General features: G+C 35.4%; 1 protein-coding gene across 1 annotated transcript in view; it reads right to left on the reverse strand.

The window, feature by feature from the left end:
* LOC123658305 (baculoviral IAP repeat-containing protein 7-like) overlaps positions 1-9,186 on the reverse strand; it is a 19,475-nt gene extending 10,289 nt beyond the window's left edge. Inside the window, 6 exon segments of the mRNA XM_045593744.1 lie at positions 528-599; positions 2,115-2,273; positions 4,842-5,046; positions 6,055-6,195; positions 8,041-8,186; positions 8,779-9,186. Coding sequence (XP_045449700.1) covers positions 528-599; positions 2,115-2,273; positions 4,842-5,046; positions 6,055-6,195; positions 8,041-8,186; positions 8,779-9,186 — 1,131 coding nt within the window.
* Positions 9,187-13,314: the final 4,128 nt, after the last annotated feature.

Raw genomic sequence — 13,314 nt, forward strand, 5'->3', positions numbered from 1 at the left:
GGAGACCCACAAGGTTGCAGAGACAGTGAAAACTTACTAGTAAAACCAAATCAAAACTAAATTGTTGGATGTTTATGTAATGTTTAAATTTTAACTTAATATTAGTAACTTTAACTTTGTATAATTAAAGTTCTTTCTAGATATATATTGTAACGTTGTATAACTACATAATTATAATTTAAATCCCACATTGAAATATATATAAAAAAAAAACAATTTTATATTAATATTAATATTTTTTTTAATTATTGTAAATCTTATTATAAATTAACCTACTTTTCAAAAATGTTAATCTCCGCTTCTGATTTTATGATGCCACGGCACTACTATTACAATTTAGGTGAGGATTAGGAACTTGTGTGGATTAAGTGCTCAACCCCGCCGACTATTACGTGTTATTACCACCGAGTTGAATATATACAAATAAATTGAGTTGTTTGCATGGAACCCTGTCGTCTTATTTAATCTATCTTAGTGAACAGAGGGAACATATTTATATATTATTATTATAATATATATTTGTTCACCTGACTTGCGGTAACTGGAAAATTAACTGCTGTATTTCGAGTTCTAGAACTCAAACCTCTGTCAGCTGAGAACTGGAATAGAAAAAATATAAAAATTTTATTCTCAAATTCGTAGTTTTAAAGGTCTAAGCACTTCAGACAGCGTGCAGCGACTTTGTTTTATACTCTTTACGCTTCAGCCTGTAATATCCCATTACTGAGCATAGGCCTCTTTGTCCATGTAGGATAAGGACCAGAGCTTAATCCACCACGCTGCTCTAATGCGAGTTGGCGGATATATTCCCTACTGTGAGTAACGATCGCTATCAGGTGTACATGATAGCAACCGGGACCGATGGCTTAACGTGCTCTCCGAGGCACAGTGGGGAGACCCACAAGGATTGCACGAACACCCAGACCACGGCAAACACCTGTACATATTACTATTTAATGAATGGTATATGTATGTTAGTTTATAACTTTAAAATGTTATCCTTAAAAGATAAATTATGTAAATTCTTGTATATTACCTCAATATAAGGAGGAGGTTCAATAATTTTTTTTTTCACAAAAGTTATTCTGAAACTGTGTTAACAACACTAACTGGAAGTTTTTTCATTTGGATTTTCTAATACTAACGCTTTAATTTAGACAAAAATGGATTTTGCTATAAGTAATATAAAGAGAAAATCTTCAATAAGTAGATTAAAAAATGTTTACCATAACTTTACTACATGTAGGGACAATTTACAACAATATGAGGAATTATAGACGCAGCTCGAGCATTATCTATGTCACGAAACAAACGCTGTTCGAGGTTTATAAGTTAATTAGCAATGTACATCGGTGTTTCAGATTCTTGTATAGCACCACATGTAATGGTGGTTAGTAGCTAATTGCTATCTCAGCGCGTCGCCCGCCTCCCACTTGTGAGTGGTTGTCAGTAGTCAGTAGTGAAGCGTACCGTCCGCTGCACGGTGCGGCTGCGGCAGGCGTCGACGAACTCCTTCCCCTTGACGAGCAGCACGTACCCGCACTGCGGGAACCAGTGCGCGTGCTCCGACCACGGCACGTCGCCCGCCTCCCACTTGTGAGTGGTTGTCAGTAGTCAGTAGTGAAGCGTACCGTCCGCTGCACGGTGCGGCTGCGGCAGGCGTCGACGAACTCCTTCCCCTTGACGAGCAGCACGTACCCGCAGTGCGGGAACCAGTGCGCGTGCTCCGACCACGGCACGTCGCCCGCCTCCCACTTGTGAGTGGTTGTCAGTAGTCAGTAGTGAAGCGTACCGTCCGCTGCACGGTGCGGCTGCGGCAGGCGTCGACGAACTCCTTCCCCTTGACGAGCAGCACGTACCCGCAGTGCGGGAACCAGTGCGCGTGCTCCGACCACGGCACGTCGCCCGCCTCCCACTTGTGAGTGGTTGTCAGTAGTCAGTAGTGAAGCGTACCGTCCGCTGCACGGTGCGGCTGCGGCAGGCGTCGACGAACTCCTTCCCCTTGACGAGCAGCACGTACCCGCAGTGCGGGAACCAGTGCGCGTGCTCCGACCACGGCACGTCGCCCGCCTCCCACTTGTGAGTGGTTGTCAGTAGTCAGTAGTGAAGCGTACCGTCCGCTGCACGGTGCGGCTGCGGCAGGCGTCGACGAACTCCTTCCCCTTGACGAGCAGCACGTACCCGCAGTGCGGGAACCAGTGCGCGTGCTCCGACCACGGCACGTCGCCCGCCTCCCACTTGCCCAGCCCGCCGTCACAGTAGAAGCACCGCACCTTAACAACACCGAATATTATTATTTTTTAATACAACTACCACCTCTTCCAACGGCTCTCCCGATGAGAAGCGATAACCGTAGCTTATAGACGTTTGCAACACCAGAAGCATCGTAAGCGCTTTGCCGTCCCTAACCCCAATCCTCCTAGGAGCTCTGGTCACCTTACTTACCCCAGGAAAACGACACTGCTTGATAACATTATTATTTAGCTATGATCTTCTGTAAGAGAATATATCCTGCAATTTGTATTTGTACAAATATTTCTCTTTCTATCAGTCTCTCTGCCTCGGAGAGCACGTCAAACCATCGGTCCCAATTGTTATCATAAATAACTGATAGCGATCGTTACTCATAGTATGAAACATATCCGCCAATCTGCAGTGGAGCAGTGTGGTGAATTAAGCTCCAATCCTACTCCTATATGAAGAAAGAAGCCTATGCCCAGCAGTACAATGTTACAAGTTGGATCGATCGCTCGATATCCTACGATTAAGCGTTCATTAATTTTACCGATGACTGATTAAATTCCACCTTATGTAAAACAGTTTTCTTTCTTTACGAACATTTAACTTTAGACATCTATATATTAATACGCAAAACAAAAACTTTGTACCCCTTTTTACGAAAATTGCGCGGACGGAGGAGTATGAAATTTCGCACACTTATAGTTTATATAGACAAGGAGTGCAGAATGCTAATATATATATATATATTTTAAATTATGCATTAAAATATATTGAATCAATAAGAAAAAAACATTACACACACTACTATGTATTTGACATACACAAGCATAATTATATACTCTTTACTATTTATTTTTGTGTTACCCACACATTAGGGAATTCTAAACAATTTTTAATATCATATCAAAAATCCACCGTTCCAGTGGGGATCGAACCTGTATCTCCGACTGATCGTGTCGGTGCTTTAGCCGGTACGGAATGGTCGATTTTTGATATGATATTAAAAATTATATATACTCTTTTTAACCGACTTCCAAAAAAGGAGGAGGTTCTCAATTCGACAGTATTTTTTTTTATGTCAGAACATTACATCAGAACTTTTGACCGTGTGGACCGATTTCAACAATTTTTTTTTAATCGAAAGGTGGTGTGTGTCAATTGGTCCCATTTAAATTTATTTGAGATCTAACAACTACTTTTCGAGTTATATCTAATAATGCGTTTTTACTTGACGCTTTTTTCGTCGACCTACGTTGTATTATACCTCATAACTTTCTACTGAATGTACCGATTTTGATAATTCTTTTTTTGTTGGAAAGGAGATATCCCTAGTTTAGTACCATGATAAGGAAACCAGGATCTTAAAGGGGTCCCAGAGAAATCGAGGGAAACTCTTGAAAATCCGCAAATACTTTTTACTAGGTGTACCGATTTTAATAATTTTTAATTTAATCGAAAGCTGATGTTTGTCATGTGGTCACATATAAATTTTATTGAGATCTGATAACTAATTTTTGAGTAATCTTTGATAACACGTAGTTACTTGACTATTTTTTCGTCGATCCACGTTGTATTACTCGTCGATGTAATTGAAGTCGGTTTTTTTTTTTCGTTTGCGAGCAAACACAATTATGTTGATTATTATAGAAACAACAGAACCTTCATAATGTTCAAACATATAATTCAAATTAATTATGGTCGAATTTCGACCACTGGGCGACCACTAGTTATAATAAATGTGTTTAACTATAACATAAAAACAACAATATATAGAATTATATTTGTGTACAATTTCCGCATTTTTATTACAATCTTTTACAATATGATAAGATTTATTATGTTAATACACAAGGGACAACAATTTTAGTTACACATAAACTAGGTATGTTTAGTAATGTAGTTCTGCAATTTGTAATAAAATTTTGAAGCGTTAGTAAGAACTCTTTAATGTAAGAAGGATTTCCACCTCATGCTCAAAATATTTTTTTTTTTCAAATTTTATTAAAATATTTACAGTAAACATTTTTGAACACTAAAATTTTATATTCACTAGATCCCTTACAGTAAAACTAACTACCTATAAAAGTGTTTAAGATATTGAGTGATGGGACGGTCGGCCTGGTTATCAATGCCATGTAAAAAGAATAGCATCGGAGAAGGTGCAATCCAATGGACCCTGTGTCTATACATATATCACAAGATGGATTGCATTGTGGTTTGTATCCCTCCCTTCAAAATCATTTCCAGACAAGTAGGAAACGACTAACTCGTAGAAGTCAAGCGAATTACCTCATCACCAAATATTCCATAAAAAATATAAACAGCCTTATTATATTAAAAAGGGGTTCCTAGACTTTTCCCTCAAAATTCTAAAAATAAAATATAAAAGTATTTAATAGTCATCAAATATTAATATTTACATCTATAAATGTTTGTAAGTTACAAATTCAGCGCTCAATTTCAGTTCCGAAAATACTTCTGTATGTAAAATCAAAAATGTAAAAAAAAAATGTACGACATAGATAGAATCAAATTATGATGCAGACTTGAAATCGTCGCAATATAAATAGCAACAGTGCGCATTTTAAAAAAGACAATACCTGGTCATCAATCCCCGTATAAAAGAAACCAGCATCGGCTAGTGTTCGCGGAGCCTGAGCGCGGTCCGCTGGCCAGCGCTCGAAGGTCGCGAGGCGAGCAGCGAGCGCTGCACGCGAGGGGTGCCGCGCCCCACCACCCACCACCCCCAGGGACCGCCATTCACCGCCCGCTTCCACTACACGGGCGTTCTGTTCCGCACCTGACCTACAATGTTATAGACCACTGGTTTAGTTTTTTTTTTTATATAAGACTCGATCGGTAAACAAGCTTAACCACATGATGATAAGCGGTTAATGTAGTCTATAAATAATTGCAATACCAGAAGCATTACTAGCGAATTGCCGACCCTACCCTGGACCTCCCCCCAAGCTCCTGCAACCTTACTCACCACAGGAGCAGAACGCTACTTGAGAGCAATATTATTTACCTGTGATCTTCTGTAAGGTTAAGGTACTTCCCCAGAGGGTCCGGCTTCAGATTTTGAGCAGGATATAATATCCTGCTGTGTCCTACCTGAATGAGCTGATTTACGATCGTTTTGTATTATTCGAATAATTATACAAAACTTTAACCATAGTTGTGTTGAAATATACTCACACATTAAAACTTTTTTACTACTACTTCGATTCTTTAATTCCTTTAACTTTTTTTTTAAATATTTATCTAATTGAAACGAAGTTCCTTACGGCAGGCTTGACATTTGGCTGGGCGACCGAACTGAAAAAAATGTGAAACTAAAACCGTAACAAAAATATATAACGGAAGTGACGTAATATCAGTCACAGGACTGTATAATATGACGTTTGTAAAACTAAAATATTACTACTAAACTTTTTTTTTTAATTATTTATGTAATTTTATACTGTCGACAAAAATAAATAATTATTATTATTTTGTTTTATTTATTTTATTTTACGGTATTTTCTAAAATACTAATTTCCTAAACACTTTTATGTACTTAATTAACAACCAATCAACAAAATTTAAAAAAAAATCAAGAACTAGAAAATATAAAAAATTATAATTATATATAAATATATAAAATATAAAATTCAACATTTTTTTTTCCAAATTGTGTTGCTTCTATACTATCCGAAGGAACTTCGTTCCTACCTGGTGTCCCATGACACCACATAATTATTTGATAATGACCTATAGATATTATCAAATTAACCAATATTATATTTTGATATACATATATTATTGAAACACACTCACGATTGTGGTTTATTACAGGTATTCGATGGTGATTGTATAGGAGGTGTGTATGAAGGCGATGATATTGGGGGAGAAAATTCACTGTTACGTCTTCCTTCTTCTAACTCTGCTGCATGTTCACACCTCGGAAAGTACCTGAAAATAGCATTATATGATAACAAACAACAAAAGTGTGTCAGCTTCGGCGCACAACTGGAGTTTACTCCTTCAGATCGACTGTCTAAATAGGCACAAATGGTAAAAACGAATCAAATAACGAAAAACGTAACGAGGTCATTCGTTCAGTAGATTTTACTCCTCATATTTTTTTCATCCCGGAGGCCTTGTATGAAAATTGATTCTTAAGGAGTTAAATCCACAAAAAAAATTGGCAACGAAAAACGTAACGAGGTCATTCGTTCAGTAGATTTTACTCCTCATATTTTTTCCTACCGGAGGCCTTGTATGAAAATTGATTCTTAAGGAGTTAAATCCACAAAAAAAATTGGCAACGAAAAACGTAACGAGGTCATTCGTTCAGTAGATTTTACTCCTCATATTTTTTAAAAAATTGGCAGTTATAGAGACTGCCGATAGAAGTGGAAACTTAGAACTTTTAGTATTAAAATTTGCACGGCGGTGATACGAACGCGCGAGATTTCACTCATCCAAAAAGCGTCTAATGCGCACAGCACACGGCCGCTGCGCATGCGCCATTCATGAGCATGTTGATGACGCGAAGCCATAAGATTTTGCCATACTAAAAAGTGCCCAACGCGGCTAAATAAGTTTTCAATTAAAAAAAAACTTTTGAAAGAATAGTACAAGATGGTCATATACTCTGAGATTTAAAACATATAAACATTTTCATGTTGTATCTGTAGGAACTCACCTGTGATATGACTTTATCTAATATGAAAAAAGATTATACAAGATTATATTTAACATTATGAGTCGCATGACAGGGGAATCCCTATGGAGCAACATTACTCGTACTTGTATTAAATATGCTAGAACTATAAATTTATATTCTATTTTGCATGTATTTATTACACATCATTTCTGAATAGGATGTGTCATTCGAGAGATACAATGTTTAAAATGTTACCTATTAAACTTATCACAATTTGAATATTTTCCTTAAACGAATTGACTTTTAACCGACTTTACAAAAATGGAAGAGGTTCTGAATTCGATTGTATTTTTTTATGTATGTTACCTCAGAACTTTTGACTGGGAGGACTAATTTCAATGATTCATTTTTAATCGAAAGGGTTAATCGTATTACAGATGCTTACAAAATTTGATAAAAATTGATTCAGCAGTTACAGATAGCAGCGTCACCTACTGAGTCCAATTGAGATAAAAACTACCATATCTTCCAAGTTCCAAGTCAGACAAAATTACAGATGCTTACAAAATTTGATAAAAATTGATTCAGCAGTTACAGATAGCAGCGTCACCTACTGAGTCCAATTGAGATAAAAACTACCATATCTTCCAAGTTCCAAGTCAGACAAAATTACAGATGCTTACAAAATTTGATAAAAATTGGTTCAGTAGTTTCGGAGTTACATACTGATAGCAGCGCCACCTACCAGGTCTGATTGAGATGAAAACTACCCTATTTCCCAAATTGGACAAAATAATTTTAAAATCGAGTTCTAAGCGATTTTTTTTTTTTTTTAGTTTTGAAATAGCCAGTACGTCAAAACGGCAATTTCATAGGTAAAGACCTAATATTATTAATTTTGTTCATAGTATTAAGACTTTGTGTTAAAGAAGTGAAACAAATAAATTTGTTTTATTTAAAACATAATATTGTTTTTATGATATAATTTACATTATAATCTTTTTTTTACTGTCCATAAGAAGGTCACAAAGCATACCACCATTAACATAAAACAACAGTAAAAAAAATACTTTAAACTAAACAATCTGCATTGTTGCTTTAGAATTTATTTCATAATTTTTCGTACCTTTAAAGTGTTACACACTTACATTCTGTGTATTTCCAGAGGTGTACCCAGTGATCCTAAGTTTCTAAATGGTGCAAGTTCCCCCCCACACCATGCGCACCGAATACGTCCTTCACCGACATGATAGAATCCAGCACTAACCAATTCTGACCTTGACACAGACAAATCCTGTAAAAGAAATATAATTACTAAGAGAGGTAATGATTAATGATTACATACTTTAGAAAACCAAACAAAACTTTAAACAGTAGGTAGTAAGGTCAAAGTTGTTAAGTTATCGCTAACTTATTTAAAGGTCAGTTCTCTAACAAAATCTTTATTGTGTTATCTTAAAACAAGTCAAATTTAAGATCTGTATATACCTAATTTTACTAAATTAGGTATATACAGATAATGTAAACACACTTTTATGAAGACCTATATTGTTTTGCTATTTTAAAGTTATTAATTTATTTTAATTATATTTTCTGGTATACAATAAAAACTACATTATTATATTGATAATAATAATTTATTATTGTTTTTTTTTCTTCTTCATCTAAGCCTTTATTTGGTAAGTTAAATGTGGTTAGTCGGATTAAAAATTATGTCACAAATCAGACATTAGAGAACAAAATTAGATTTTATAACCATAAAATTGAACAATTAAACTTTAAATTTGTGATATGAATTTCTTTATAATAATGATTTTTAAACTATTTTAGTGGTAATAATTAATGTAGTAAATACAAATTAATATGAAATATTAAATACTTCTTACATCCCAGTTTACAAACGACAATAAACGTAAAGCGTCACTTTTGTACATTTCATCTTCTTCAGTAATACCATAATCAACAGACTGCTCTGAATTTTGTTGACTATTTTGTAAGTCACTTGTCTGTTCTGTGTTTTGAACAGGATTACATTCACGACTAATCGTTAAGGGCACGTTACCAGATACTAATGGATTCACAACAAAAGCGCAGTTTGGATCCATTCTCCTATGTCTCCACATAACCTGATCCCCGTAATTCCACTCAGAGATTTTTCCACCGCAGCTGAAACACTCAACCTCTGTTCCTTGGCCGGTGTAAAAAAAACCAGCTTTCGCTATTCTTATAGGATCTACAGGAGCTGAAGATGGCCAATTTGTAAATGTATTTAATCTATTAGTCTCTTGGTTCATTATAATCGTTATAAGTACTATTTATTGTTAAAAATAATATGACTAAATTTTTATATATATATTATTCGACGAATTCCATATAACTATTTGCTAAATGTATTTTCAAAATTGAAGGAAATCAATAATGAATCAATGATTGAATTGACAATTTGACATTGTAAAACTGCATTGACACTGGAGTTTTGACATTTCGTTGAAATGTTGAGCGCGTTCCACCTAATGCCCACAACGACCACGACCGCTGAAATTGTCGTTCTGCTAACGACTAACGTAAAAACTAAAAAGGCTGCGGGCGTTGTTATCGAATTTCACAAGTTGAACACATATTTGGCCGCTATCAAGTGTGAGGTGTCCAAGGAAGTTATATAAGTTCCTTGGAGGTGTCAGATGTTTGCTCGCAATATGGCGGCATGGTTAAAACATGCAGCCGTGGAGGTTGTAAGTAGTGATGTTCAGGATATCCGTATCCGTATCCATATCCGCGAATATCCGCTGGAAAAATGAGGTCCGTATCCATATCCGCGCCCGCCACTTTTCTCGCGGATCTTATACGGATCTTTTATTAATTTCCAAATTTAATTGACAGGACAAAATGCTGCATAATAACTTGGATTATGTGATTAAGACATTAAGTAGTATAATTAAAAAATATTTGGCACATTTTATTGTAAAAATATATATTCTTGTAAGTTATCATACTAATAGTAACTCAAATATACTAAATCAACTATCATTTCACTATTGCACATAGAACGCTATGACATTACTTTTATAAATATAAGAAAATGAAAAAAAAAATTTTTTATTGATCAACTATTTCGGATTTAATCACGGTTTATTAAGTTTTTTAGACGCCCGACGTTTCCTGGACCTGGTTGCTAAACAAAAGTAATACGCGCGCAATACTATCTAAGGTTGCCTGGTTTGCCGTCGGGATTTTGCGGGACTCTCCAGAATTTTTGTATATCCTATTCCTTCTCATACTTCTTCTTTTTATACTAACTCTTTTTCGGTACAAGCTGTTCGGTTGTGGAATGCTTTACCCGTAAATATAAGGCGGGCACAATCACTAGACACTTCTAAAAGTTACTTAAAGAAACACTATTTAAACTTATGAGTCACATTATAAGTTTATAAATTTAATTTACTACAAATATTACTGACAATGACTTTAGCCGGTCCTTCCTCTCTTCTGTCGTATTGATATTCGTATTTTCATATTCTTTATATATTATGTTTATATATATATGTGTATGTATGTGTGTATGTGTATGTATGTATATGTATATATATATGTATGTGTGTATGTATGCATATATATATATATACATATATATATATGTATATATTATGTATGTACACCCCCATGCCGTCTAATTCTTTAGTCATGTCCTTTTCATGCTAGAGGTTGTCTGGAAGAGATCGCTCTTTTAGCGATAAGACCGCCTTTTGTACATGTCTATATTTTCTTTTACCGTGTAAAATTTTTCTCTGATAGTGTACAATAAAGAGTATTTGTATTGTATTGTATATCTTTCCGACTTCCGACAAAGAAAAAAGCTCATGAAAAACAACTTCAGTTTAGAAAACAATAATTTTAGTTCCGAATTTCCGTCAAACAAAACGTTGCTAATTGGCGCTCCGGCAATGTTGTTATGCAACTGAGGTAGAGCACAGCAGGAAATATCCTACTCAAAATTTGGAGCTTGGCCTTATTCCGTCTATTACAGACGATTTAGACAGGGTCAGACAGACACTGTGTCGCCTAGAAGGGGACTCTTTAGGAAAACGCAGAGTTGCCTAAGCTCTGCACTACCCTCTCGACTTCACTGGCTAGGCCCACAGGAACGACGAGTCGATATATGTGGAGCCAGTTCGGCTGCAGGAGTCTTTCACATTTTAGAGCTATGCCACGAATGCTTGACGGAGACCCCATTCCGGGATCCAAATGAAGTTTTCCTTCTCCAGGACCCTGATGATTTTGAGCCAGGTTTATGCCTCGGTCGCCTTTTACGACCCCCACGGGAAGAAAGGGGGTGGTGCTATTCTACTCGTCCGACACCACACGGCATACTAATAGTAGGAAGTACCTCGAATTTAATAATACTGATACATAATTAAATTAAACACAGCTAAATAATTCCAGCAGTGTTGTGTTTCTGTGGCGAGTAAGGTGTCCTGAGGTGGGGGTTAGGGGTAGCGTTAGGAACGCGCTTGCGATGCTTCTGGTGTTGCAACTGTCTATAAGTATAAAAAAGATGTTGTTGTAGCGACATCTATCGCGCGAAATACGAACGACTACAAACTACGTAATTAGAGAAAACTGACGTATGCTACATCGCGCTATCAGAGTTTTCAAAGTGATTAAGTATATATACAAGATCCCGACAACAACCGTCGGGGCGTTAGCCCGCTAGACACAACACCCGTCTTGGAGTATCCTCCCTTTTCATTGGTTGATGAGGAATTCAATCACCATGTTCCTCATACTTCCAAACTGTAATGAGAAAGCTACTAGCCAACTCAAAGCAATGAACAACCGAATGCAAGATAAATTCTTTAGCAGTAAGAACAGATCCATATCGATTAGAGTATCCAATGCTGAAAAGGAACAATTTTATAAAGAAGTAGAGTAGTTTTTCAAACAAGCTATTAAGTACTTAGAATAAAGATTTTATTTCAGAGAGAAAACTCCTTCTATAAAAGACTCCCAATTTTCACTAAAAAAGGAGACATATTTTATTAGTAGGTAATGCAATAAGGTAGAAAATTACTTTAAAAAATTGTGTTTAGTGCTGTCTATTCCAGTAAGCAATGCTTATTGTGGAAGAGTGTTTAGTTTACTGAACATTCTATGGATTTAATAAAAACAGTGGTAATAATTACACTCAACATTGAAGTTAATTGTTTGGATTACAAGTTAAATAGTGAAAAATCACAGAAATGGTAAAACCTGTGAAAAATAACAGAAATTAGATGTGGAAAGTTATAAAATAAATAACTTTAATCAATTTCGTTGATTATTATTGATAATACGATAATATAAGTAATGAGAAAGCCATTTTCTATTTTTTTTGTTAGTGTTTATTTATATAGACATTTTATCGGCAGCGGACTTCTCCATAAAGAGTATTTAGTAAGGACAAAAAAAGAAAAAAAAAACCGTCAGCGTCGGACCACGTCCTAGTTTTACTGTCGAGCTGTAGTAATAAAGAAAAATCGCCTGTTGTATTATTATAATGCATGCATGATTAACAAAAGGCATGGGCACTTTAAGCCAAATGAGGATCAAAAACTTTTAAATAATAATAAAAAAAATGCATATGGATCTATACACGGTACATATACCACAATAACATTTTATACAATTTTTGTCTATCTGTCTGTCTGTTTATTCCGGATAATCTCTGAAACGGCTGGATCGATTTTGACGGGACTTTCACTGGCAGATAGTTGATGTAATAAGGAATAACATAGACTGCTTTCATTTTAGATTTTTTAAATTATTTGATAACTGCGATCTGAACAATAACTTTTTTTTGTTAAATTCCACGCAGACATAGTCGCGGGCACAACTTGTATTCGATAATGTCATTTCACAGGCGAGTTCCTAACTTCCTACAGTACAACATTAAATGTGTTGGTATGTTTTAGAAAAAATGATTCACGTAAATCGGATTAGAAATCCGGGCGTAATCGATGTATATACATTAAAAAAACCAAAGGATTTGATAACCTCCTCCTTTTATAAAGTCAGTTAAAACAGCAGTTCGAAGATAAAGTATGTTTAACTAATTTAAAATAAGACGGTCCGAAGTTCACCAGGTCGACTAGTATACCGTTTAAATAGGATTTAATATATATAAAAAAATATTTATTCACGTCTATATTAACTCATATTATTTCATTATTATTTTATCATTATTATTTTATCATTATTAATTCATTGCTCACATACATGTTCGATACGTTATATATATGCTTTATATATTTGAGAAAAACTTTACATTGCATCGTATTAATCTGACTGACAACATATGGGTAATGTAGGATGGAGGCGTAAGGTGATGGCTTGTTTACTAGATAAAAAATAATGAATAATTAAGATTTTAGCTTTTTTTATGATAG

Source organism: Melitaea cinxia, chromosome 12, assembly GCF_905220565.1.
Source record: "Melitaea cinxia chromosome 12, ilMelCinx1.1, whole genome shotgun sequence".
Lineage (NCBI taxonomy): Eukaryota > Metazoa > Arthropoda > Insecta > Lepidoptera > Nymphalidae > Melitaea > Melitaea cinxia.